A 12,062-nucleotide genomic window follows, 5' to 3' on the forward strand; every position below is an offset into this window, starting at 1 on the left:
TACTGAGTAGTACTGAAATTGTTTTAAAGAGAAAATGAAACACTTGAATGCTGTGACCATCACAGCTGACAGTGATTCTATGTATCATTCCTACACAAATACCCTTACTGTTCTTTCCAGTTCTGGTTATGCTCTCACTTGCACTTTGTTATGGTCTGCTTATTTCTGATGGCCTTAAATGCTTAATGTGTGTGTGTGTGTGTGTGTATGTGTGTGTGTGTGTTCTTATCAGCAGGGAGGGAGCACTGAGGAGAGAGCCTGAGCTGCCTGCTGACCAAACACTAAGCCAGGCTTATTCACAGGTACATGTGCATTAGCACTTCAGTATACTGTACATACGTGTGTGTGTGGTGTGTGTGTGTGTGTGTGTGTGTGTGTGTGTGTGTGTGTGTGTGTGTGTGTGGAGGGGTTGAATATGTATAAATCTGACGCTTTTAGGATCCACATGTTTTGATCCAGACCAAAGCCTTTTAATTATCCTATTTTTAATGTACACAAAGCAAAGAAACCTTTTGCATACATTACTCTTATATTACTTTTTATTACTGTATTATTTAGCTTATAATACTCAACATGTTTGTTAGCTTTGTGGCATAGGTCTCAGTTTGCTGTTAGAATATGTAATTATATGTAGACCGCTTGTCTCCCAGTGTCCAAACACTCTGTTGCACCTTCTTTTGATGAATTTACACTTCTGATTGGCTGATGTTGCTCCTCTTAAGCTTAGTGGCTTGGTGAATTTAATCTGCTGTAATTGGAGGGGAATGTTGAGTAGCACACTCGGGTGCTTCAGGAGTCAGTGACCCTGTAACACAGCCTCATCTCTCATTACTCTTGCAGGCCATTTTACATACTGACCGTGTGGAGACCAAACAGACAGCAGAGAGGACGGTCATCCACACTGTGGAAAAACCGGAAGTGGAGGAATCCCTACAGGAAGTGGGGGAATCCCTACAGGAAACTCACAACAGGTTTGCTATTTTGGCATCATGTCTATATGCACCATACATACTTTTTAAAATAGCTTGTGTTTTAGTTTTATTACTAGTATGTATTCTCACTGTCCACTTTAATAGGAACACTTGTACACCTACTCATTTTTGCAGTTATCCATATTATTCAATCAAGTAGCTGCAGCACAGTGTATAAAATCATGCAGATAGAGGTCAAGCACTTCAGCTAATGTTTACATCAAACATCAGAATGGGGGGAAAGTATGATATCTGTGACTTTAAATGTGGCATGGATGTTTTTGCCAGACAGGCTATTTTGAGTATTTCAGACGCTTTTCTGCTCACCCTGGCTCTAAAGAGTGCTTTTTTGAGTTACTATAGACTTCCTGTCAGCTCAGAATAGTCTGGTCATTCTCCTCTGATCTTTCTCATCAACAAGGTGTTTCAGACTGCTGACCCTCCGCTCACAGGATGTTTTTTGTTTGTTTGTTTCTTTGCACCATTCTGTGTTTACTCTAGAGACTGTTGTGTGTGAATATCCCAGGAGATCAACAGTTTCTGAAATACTCAAACCTGCCCATCTAGTACCATCAACCATGCCATGGTTAAAATCACAGAGATGAATTTTTTCCCCATTCTGATGTCTGATGTGAACATTGCTCTTGATCTTTATCTGCATGCTTTTATGTATTGTGCTGCTGCCACATGATTGAATGATTAGATAACTGCATGAATGTGTAGGTTTAGAGGTGTTCCTATTAACGTGGACAGTGAATATATGTATGTATGCATGTACAGTATGTATGTATGTATGTATGTATGTATTTAAATTAATTTAAGTGTTCAAAGTTTCTCTCGAAATTTGGTCATTTGGCAATTCCCACCTACTAGCCAGCTCTCCCCTATCACACAACAGCTACCAAATATCTTAACCCAGAGGTTCTCAACCTTTTGTAACTAAAGCCCACCCCCCAAGCCCACCCTATCATGTGCCCCCCCCCCCCTATTGGAGGAGACCAGGTATAATGATTATCTAATATATAAAATCTATCTATATATAACCTAATTTATCATCTGTTTTTGATAGATAGATAGACAGATAGATAAACAGATTTTTTTGCTTTTGTTTTTTTGTACTTTTTTAATTACTTTTCATAAGTTATGATTTGTTTTAAATAACTTTTATAAAACTATATAATGGACAGGTATGGAACATGAATGATATAAAATGTTTCTGAACACAATAACTAGTTTGAACAAGAAAACTAGGCTGTAATAATGTGGACTATTTTACATGTAAAACCTGTTGCACTACATTCGTCTTGCGTTCTAAAAACATCCACATAAGAATGATGTACATGTGGATGAAGGGCGCGTTTCGTTATCCATGATATTGTTAAATCTCCGTCTCTCAGTCCCTCACTGAACAGAGCAGACGCAGAGAGAGGTGAGAGTGCAGCAGGAAAGCAAGACCTCGCGCTTGCAGGATAGCACTGGTGACATTTGTAAAGTTCTAAGGTTTGTCCAAAAAGTCACTAGATTTTTCGCTAGGCGCTTAAGTCACTTAAGAGGTCTGAAAAGTCACTAAGTTGGCAACACTGGTTTGCACTGACCAGTGATGTGTCGTACATGAACGATTCGTTCATTTTGAACGGATCTTTAATATGGTTCGGGAGCAATGAGTTGTCTCAGAGAGTGATTCGTTCATTTTGGACCACGCATGCGCTGCAACATCCCCATAGGTTCTGTACCGAAACAGAACTGATTAGTTCACCTCTCGAGTCTTCGGGTTCGAATCGTTCGTTCTTCCGGTGACCGAATAGGCAATGCACCATGCAGTACCGGAAACGGGATAAATGAACGACTTGAACCCGAAGACTCGAGACGTGAACTAATCATTACTGTTTCCGGGGAACAGACGTGACAAATGTGACGTGACACAAGAAAGAACGACTCGGCTCAGGAGGTGAAGTGAACTAACAGACTGCATACCCTGAACACCCAGCTAAGCTATTAATGAATCATTTCTGTTTCTCATAATTCAGCGTCGGCTGCATTCGCCTGTAGTTTATTGTATAGTTTATTAAGTACTAGATGTGTTGGGGAATTTAACATGTAACATTTTAATTATATTTTGCTGAAATGAACGAAATGATTCGAAAAAAGATTTTGTTGAACGAGATTCAAATATCAGAGTCAGTAAAATGATCCGAACTTCTCATCACTAGCAATGACAGCTAGGTAAAAGGCAGGCTAAGCTCCGCCTCTCCCCAGAAAAAAGAAAATGTAGAGGGAGAGAAAACATGGGGTTTTTCAATAAAATACACCGAGTACCCAAAAGATGCCCTGTCTGTGTTTTTCCCTTCCTATCTCTCCGCGCTTCCTGGGTTGAGAACCACTGTGTTAACTCATGCTTCCTCAGAGACATGTAAAGACATCTACTGTATCTTGTTGAACTGCTGCTCATGTTTTATCAAATAGCAGCTGAACACACTTGGATAAAAAAAAAAATCTAACTGCCCTATTCTGCATACTTGACTTTACAGATGCCTGTGATTGGCTAGTGTAGTGGTGATTTGCAGGGAAAGAAATTATACCATCCTCCCTCACAGATAACACAGACAATTTTGCTCTCTAGGCCTCTAGGAATGGCTGTGGCATTGTCGGAGCTGGTGCATATTTGTAGTTTTACCTACATTAAATTCCTAGGACGCAGGTTCAGACTTCATCTCCTTCATTCTTAATCTCCAATTAGCACGCTCAATCTCATAATGACTTACATTTCCTACGTACATTAGATCTACAGTAATTTCTGAACAATTTGTAGTGGTTGCTGAATAATATGCCCTCATTTGAACATCTGTATAATAACCTCAAATTTTAAGGAATTAAATAACGTCATCCAACTCAAAATAAATTCAGTTAACTCTGAGTCGGTTCCCTCTAATGATGATATTTTGATTGCATGATATATTTTGTTTGCAATGACAGTCTATGAAATCGCAATTGGACCTGTTTTATGTGTGAGTTCCTCAGCAAAATCCATGTGTCTTTGGTTTTGTTGCAGTGGTTTCTTTGTTTTTATCTTAGTTACACGGCTTCCCGCTCAGCATTCAAGCAGCAGCTGCAGAAAAACAGTGAGCAGCTGAGTGCAGATTTCTTTACAGGCTCCTGCCTCTCACCTGTCACCATGAACAAACACCTCCAAGATCTCCAGGTGAGTTTCTGGTCTGTGTTCACTCTTTTTATGTATTTTTACAAATAATACCATTGGTTTAATGATACAAATAGAAGCTTCTGTATATTTATCGAATTAGGAATTTAGTCTATGTTTGCAAGTATAGTTCAAATGAATTAATTTGGCCTTTTGTTTAAAATTAATATTGTAAGGTTTTCGATAAAATCTCTCTTTACAGTATTCTCAGCTTATAGACGTTTATTACGGATAAGACATTAGAGATACAGAAAACCTGGTGACTTAACTCCATTTACAATGCAACTATATATCTATATAAGTATTTCACTTGAACAATAAAGGTCTGAGACTGAGAAACTTCCATATTTATGTGTTTGTTGGTTGCACATAAAAATTCTTCCTTCTGAAAATGTAGTCTCCAACAAACTGGTTTTCTGTTGTTGCCCAAGTGCAGAGAAATGTTTATTCTTGTCTATAGTACTCAGACATTTGCTTGCTGTTAAGTGTAACATAAAATGCAGAAGGAATCTAGTCTTACTTACACTTTGACTAAACCGTTTAACGTTAATTAACTGCAGAAGAAAAAAAAAAGTCTTTGGGATTGTTATTGAGTGCTGTGGTGTGTTTAGGTCCTGAGGCAACAGACGGAAGTTTTATGGTTTGAATTTGAGCTCCAGAGCTCTTCACACATGGAGAGTGGCAACAGGGTTGAAACAGACAGGGTAGAGCTCATTGAGCAGTGGAGGGGACAGCAGATCTGCCTTCATGCCAGGTTTTACACTTACACACACACACACACACACACACACGCACATATATCATAATGGCCAAATAAACTCTTTTGCATTTCACTGCTTAAACTGTTCTTGATTATGTAGGATGAGGTCACTCAAGCGTGCTTTGGAGTTGTTAGAGCCAACTGATATTCGTATCAAACGGATCTCTGATCAGCTGGACCAGAACGTTATAAAAACTTTGGACATCACAAGCTTTGCCCCCGCTGATCTTAGAGCAATATATGGAGACGCAAAGGTATTTTATGTTTTTTTAAAATATTTTTTTATTTGACTTCAAATGTTATTTGGGTCAAAAGCCATTTTACTCGACAGATAATCGATATGGGTAAAATTTTATCAGACACCAATAGTTTAATTTGAATACTACTATGAATTTGATTTACTAATATCTTCACAGGAAGTAAATCACAGAAGATTTCACAACCTCTCTCAAACTCTCTGGTGGTTTCTTAGTGGTGTAACTATATAAGAGTTTCGCTTAGCATCAACAGTTGCAAGTTTGAACGTCACAGCCGTCCAAGATGCCACAGCCATGCAAGAGAGTGTAATTGCAACTTACAAATGAATTAGCTTTTCATGAGTTATTAGCAATAGACATCAAATCCTAATACTATGTGAACTGTGTGTGTTACTACCACTATGTAGTCTTATATCCAATATTCTTTGATATACTGATCATTTACTGATTGACTTACTGATTTGATCTCATCAGCTGGTGGGGGAGAACATTCAAAGAGAACTAACGCTCCTTTCTGAGATGGAGAGTAAGGTGGCCATCTCTGCAGACCTGACTGAGACTGAGCTTCAAGCCCAGCTGCCTCTACAGCAGATCATCCAGAGCTGTACACAGCGCCTGCAACTGCTGAATCATAGACTGGCTGGAACACAGTCAGTGCTCGGTGCTCTGGAACGCTTCCTGAGTAGTTTACACCAGCTGAACGATGAGGTTTCCACAGCTGACGGTACATCTCCATTAACAGCAGCACTGGACTCCACGTCCAGACTGGCATCCATCAGGGAGAAGCTTCAGCATGCTACAGAAGAAGCTGCACAGATTGATTGTATGCTCAAGGATGCTGGGATGAGTGTGACTCTGGACAAGAAACCAGGCTGCTGTCAGGATTTGGTGGCCAGGTGTGCAATAAAGATCAAGGCTCTGGAAAGTAGAGGAGTGCAGAGCAGCAAAGAAGAGGAGAACAGGGCGCGGGTGCTGAGGAAGAAGAGGAAAGCCCTGCAGGTCACACTGAATGAGTTGCAGAGATCAGTGGAAAGACAGAGCCTGAAGGAGCCCACTCTTCCTGCCCTTCAGCACAGGTTAGAGAGAAGAACGATGGAAACTGTCCTTTATGCCTGTTTTAGCGTTTTACAGCATTGCAGAGGCAGGTAGAGTAGCCAAAAAACATGCTCAAGTAGAAGTACTGTTACTTAAAAAGAATAATGGTGAAGCAAAAACTATTTCAGTAGAGTAAGAAAGTATCCAGTAAAAACGACCAAGGGGATGTTATTGTTATGCAGGATAAATGTGGACAAAATGAACAGTTTTAAAACCTTTTTAAACTTATAGTACCTTTCCCATTAGCCTGACTGTAGTTACAAAATAATTCATACTATTTGCTGAAGAACATGATGGGGAATAAATGACTAGATATTTAGTCTATATATATATATATATATATATATATATATATATATATATATATATATATATATATATATATATATATATATAGTATAATAAATAGTAGATATTAAATGACTTGAGATGTTAACAAAAACAATAATACTTTGTTCAGTATTCAACAAGGAATACCCTGTCTCCACTCCATAAATTCATCCATCTTACTGATCCAATTTTGTTACCTTTTTCCACCAGTTACAATTGTTTCCCAAACTATTTCTAAAAGGCATATAGATTGCGCAATAAAACTGCACAAGGAGTAAAAGTGATGTTCTCACATAGCTGGGAATATTTGGGAATAAACAGGTTACTTCTGTTACAAATAATTTATAATGTATTCAATAAAGCAGCTAATGTAAATGCGATGTGTTGCTACCTATCTCTGATTGCACATATTTGTATTCATCCTGTCTCCTTTTTTGTCTGTTTTGTTGAATATGCTCTTTACCTATATGATTCTTCCAGATTGCGATGTTTGTCAGACATGGAGAGTAAACTAGCTGCTGTGCACTCAGACATCCGGAATCTGCGGGACACATCTGCTCAGGCAAACACTTCAGAGGAAGGCTTCAGAGAGCTGGAGGACCAGTGGGAGGAGATCCACAAAACACTCAGTGAAAGGTGAGAACGCTGTGGGGGGGAAAAAATTCAAATGGTTGGTACAGTATGAGTATGTGAACAGTAGAAGCTGTCTCTGTTTATAACTAATGCATGTTTATGTCTTTGGATTTGTAGTCAAGAGGAATGTCTTTCCCTGACCGAGTTGCTGAAAAGGTTTCAGAGCTGCCGTACCCATCTTAACAACACCCTGCTGATTAGCGAGCAGACTATAAGTGAGCAGGCCTCCTATATGGGCAAAGAAAATCTTCAACGTCTCATCTCCAGGGTATGAATTTACAAATGTGCTGTAAATTCGTGTGTAAGGACAGTAGATGGCAGCAACATGTCAAACTTCAAGCTCTACAAGCCCTGTTAGTGTATTGGAGCAGTCAGTGTGTGGTGTTCTCTGAAAACCTGTTAGATGTCAGTGTGAATTCTGGAAAACAGCCAAAAATGGCATAATATTGGGTTTTGACCTAAATTGACATTTCCTACCAGAAATATAATTTGACATCTTGACTTTAGAGAAAACATATTTCACCACAACAACATGGAAATGTTTTCATTTAGGCTACTGCCTGCAAAAATCAACAAAGATTTAAACGATGTTGAGATATGTGCAAAAAAGCCACCAATATCAGTTCAGGAAAGTATGTCACTTTTATATATAGTAGAAAATTTTGAAATTTAACCATGTGGATATTTTGTCAGGCCCCCACAGATACAGTATATAGCAGTATAAACCAATGACATTGGCAAAACTTTGTAAAGAGAGAAACAAAGCAAGATATGAATTATCTAATGGTATGGACCTGAGGACAAGTTAGTAGAAACCCAGCCAGAAATGGGGATGAGCTGGGATGTGACGGTTAATTGCGGAGGACTAAAAGTGATACTTATTGGCCCTTATGTACCATGGCCCCTTAATAATCTCCATCCCTGAATTGGCTACATCACTCTCCTCTCCGCCAATAGCTGCTGTGTGGTGGGTGTTCTGGTGCACTATGGCTGGTGTCACATCATCCAGGTGGATGCTACACACGTGGTGGTTGAGGAGATTTCCCCTCATGCTATGTAAAGCACTTTGAGTGTCTAGAAAAGCATTATATAAATGTAAGGTATTATTACTACTATTATTATTGCTTTTCTGATGTCATTATTTCCTCCTGAGTCTTTGTGCATGTGTATGCAGGTAAACAGCATTAAATCAGACCTGAGTGCTCTTGGAGATGGTGTGGAGGAGTTTAGAGCTGTGTGCAGACAGCTGCACTCTCAGATCCGAAATATCCCAGACTGTCCAGATGCTCCATTCGAGAGTGAGGCGGATGCACTCATGGACCGCTGGCTAGATGTACGACTGTTTATTTGCAAATCAAAACTAATAGTATTACTTACCTGTTAAGAATGGCACTGCTATTTGGAATGACTTACAATATGGGTAGGGTCTGAGAATGTGTTTATTTTCATGTGCTTCTCAGGTGAGTGAGAGGACAGACTGCCACTTTGAGAATCTGCAGATTGGGCTCTCGCTGTGGGATAAACTTCTCTTGTTGGCTAGGGAGGTGGAACTCTGGACTAACAACAAACTGAGGACATTTGCACAGTCATACTCATTTCAGACAGAACAGGAGGTTCTTGATATGCAGGTAACTTTTTCAGACATTAGTGATGAACAACTAGAATACATATGCCAGTAATTTAGATAGTTCCAGAGAGACCTAAAGACTTTTTTTATTGTTATATATTACATTTTAATGTGGCACAAAACACTGCATCTGAATATGTAAAAGTACCCAAATTCTTCAATGGAGTAAATAAATACTTATGATATACAGCTTCAAATTCTTCACTTACGTTAAAATTTACACACATTGCTTTTAGTTACTGGTAGTAAATTAGTGGCCCTTTCATCAAAATCCGTGTATTTTTTTTTTCTATTTTCACAAAACTCTGCGCCCTCGGCCTGAATGCGTCAGAGAAAGCTTTTATTTTTATTGGAGTGTTTGTGCACTTTTGTTTTTCCCCCTCGGAATAAACCTCAAAGACGGAGGGGGAGAAGACTGTTTCGGGGGCACCTGCGGAACAAGGGCCACTCTCCTGTGCACACTGGACACTGAACCGTGTTCACATTTTTCACCCTTCTCCTTTTCCCCGGAGAGGGGTATCTCTCTGGAAGCTTGAGACAGAGAAACCCTGAGTGTTGTCTCTGAACCCTTCCTGTTGCCCAGGCGACGTCTTAGGTCACCCGCCTCTTTTTGCTGCCCTAAGGGTTTGTCGGCCGGTACTTTGCAGCTGCAGCAGCGAAAGACTGTTTTGGCTGCAGAGCCGTGTTTTTTCTGACTTCTGTGATGGAGGAGGGTTAGAAGGCAGATATTCAGACTGTCCTCCTTTCCTGGAGGGCCTGAAATACGGCCAGCTTGGATGATAAGGCCGAGCCCATGGTTTTCTGGGGAGACAAGCTTCGAATGCCTCTCCCTCCTTCTTCCACAGGTTGCTGTTACTGTTGTGCCTTCGCCTTCTCGGAGAGTCCTGACAAGCTCAGCCACAGTGACCTCTCACCCATAACTGCCAAGCCCATACTCTGGCCACAGCTTTGAACTGCTCCACAAGATGTGCGCAGGTTTAAATCTGCAATAACGCATATCTTCTCCCAGAGAGTTGGGTTGGGAAATCCGGAGTCTAGCTGATGACCCATTTCCTCCAACAGCTCCAACAGATAAGCTGTGTGGAGAGACGTCGCATTCAACGCTCGCAATGCCGAATCTGACAATTTATAAATCTTCTGGAAGACAGAGGCAGCGACGCACTCTGTCTTTCCTGGCAGCAAGGCTCTGGCTAAGAGAAGGCTGCTCTACAGCTCGGGTAAAGGTGGTGTGCCACCGACATTTCAACAGGGGGAGGGACCACCATCCCTAAATCTTCCATTCCCTAAACGTCAAGCCTCGAGAAACCCTTGACGGGCACCCGGTGAGAAATTGGCTTGTCCCAAAACCTCTTCATTTCACCCACACAGGCCAGGACAGCCAGAGTAAGCTGTCTTGCTGACGGGAGCCTTTTTCCTTCATATATATCCCTCTCAGACCCTTTTCCCGCCGGCTGGGAAGGCCAGTCGATGGATAATCTCGCTGCGGCCCTGCGACAGACCTCGAGCAGGTCCATGTCTGTCTGCACAGTCATGTCTGACTCCTCCTGCATGCTTGGCGGCCGGGACTGATTTGGGGGAAGGATAGCGTCTTCGTCGTCATCGAGAGGACCTCATCATCCTCATCTTCTTCCTCTCCCTCATCAAACAGAGGGAGGAGGATAGGTGGCACACTGTCCATCATCTCTCCCCATGTGTTTGGGGCTTGAGGACACTCCATGGGCTCCTCTCTGGGTTGAGAAGAGTGGCATGGGTCCTTATTTCCCGCGACTGCAACTCGAAGTCTTCATTCCCAGGTTTTAGTCAAGAAAGAAGCACACTGGGGGCAACCGTCAGGGTTAGATAGTGCTGCTTGGGCATGTTTAGCACCCAAGCAAGAAATGCAGTCGCCGTGCGAATCCTCGCCTGAACTCGTTAGTTATCCCATTTTAAGCCTGACTCTCAACAGACCCAAAGAAGGAATAAATCGTGTTCTGATGTTACCGTGAGGCTCCATCTGCAAACTGTTGAGCAATAATTCCCAATGAGACTGCTGAGGACAGCATCCAAAATCTTCCTCGGAGAAGAGAGCCAGAATGACAAAGCAGCAGGCAGCGGCGGCTTATATTCAGTGAGGCAGGATTCCCTGATCGCTGCAGTGATTAGTCTGCCATATCGGCAGACATAGTGTCATTGGTGCTTCCCCAATCGGTCACGCCTGAGGCGTTCCCATAGTGCGATACCGAACGAATGTTAGTAAGAGAACCCAGGCTTAAGTATAATAACAAAGTAATTGTACTTCAACCCTTCCAATGTGAAATTAAAATCTAAAAATCTAAAAACTTTAGACACTCTACAGATAATAATGTGTCACATTCAAAATACATTTGGTTGTGCCATGAGTGGGAGGGTGTACTTTCTCCCTTGTCAATCACAGCCAATCGTGATCATATGTTAGTTCATCTACGCGGCAGAAGACACCCTCTGCCCTATGTTTTATCATGAGCAGCAGTGCAAAAATATGCAGTAGCTGGCTTCACATCTTGGAAGAATCATGTGGAAATCTTCACCCTCCCTAGTTGGTAGCCGTTGTGGGGGAGAGCTGGCTACTTTGTGGGAATTGTCAGGTGACTGTATTCGACCAAAAAAGTATTGTGCAAAAGTCTTAGTGCACCCTATTTTTTAATATAAACTTTGTTATAGATTTTTATTTCTTGTCTTCTACATTATTGCGTCAGTACAAAAATTTTTTCTAAACATTCATTTTCCAGCACAAAAAAAGTTCGTATGTCAGTAAAGAAACGTAAGCAACCACTTTTCAGACAAAAAAATATAATGAAGGCTGGATTTTGCTGCAGAAATAAGAAGGGAGTGCAACTCCAGAGCAAGTCTCCAGAAGAACCGTGGCTGGTTCTGCAAGATGCTCAGTAAAAGTTACCAGGTCATTTCTTTATCAAACTGCACAAATTGTAACTGAGACCATGTGTTTACATAAATGTTGAAACTGCCCTTAGACATTTGTTATCAGTGAGATTTGGGTAAACAAGTTTTCTTTCCTTTTCTCAGTGCAGGGAATCCTATTGAAATTGTGTGTGTTAGTCACAAATATGCTACAAATGTAGTAGAAGGTTGAAAAAAGGCTTTCTGTTAATCAAAATAGTAAAGTCACCATAATAATGAAAACTAATTATGTAATTTATTAATTTATTCAAAACAT

At 40.9% G+C, this 12,062-nt stretch overlaps 1 protein-coding gene across 1 annotated transcript in view; it reads left to right on the forward strand.

The window, feature by feature from the left end:
* The window catches only part of LOC128601584 (uncharacterized), a 126,481-nt gene that overhangs the window by 27,462 nt on the left and 86,957 nt on the right, over positions 1-12,062 (forward strand). The window contains exons 26-35 of the mRNA XM_053614887.1: positions 233-302; positions 841-971; positions 4,044-4,170; positions 4,779-4,921; positions 5,028-5,181; positions 5,659-6,260; positions 7,090-7,245; positions 7,360-7,510; positions 8,417-8,575; positions 8,703-8,870. Of these exons, the coding sequence (XP_053470862.1) occupies positions 233-302; positions 841-971; positions 4,044-4,170; positions 4,779-4,921; positions 5,028-5,181; positions 5,659-6,260; positions 7,090-7,245; positions 7,360-7,510; positions 8,417-8,575; positions 8,703-8,870 (1,861 nt within the window). The remainder of the gene's footprint in view (positions 1-232; positions 303-840; positions 972-4,043; positions 4,171-4,778; positions 4,922-5,027; positions 5,182-5,658; positions 6,261-7,089; positions 7,246-7,359; positions 7,511-8,416; positions 8,576-8,702; positions 8,871-12,062) is intronic.

Source organism: Ictalurus furcatus, chromosome 25 (genome assembly GCF_023375685.1).
Source record: "Ictalurus furcatus strain D&B chromosome 25, Billie_1.0, whole genome shotgun sequence".
In the NCBI taxonomy this organism is placed as follows: domain Eukaryota; kingdom Metazoa; phylum Chordata; class Actinopteri; order Siluriformes; family Ictaluridae; genus Ictalurus; species Ictalurus furcatus.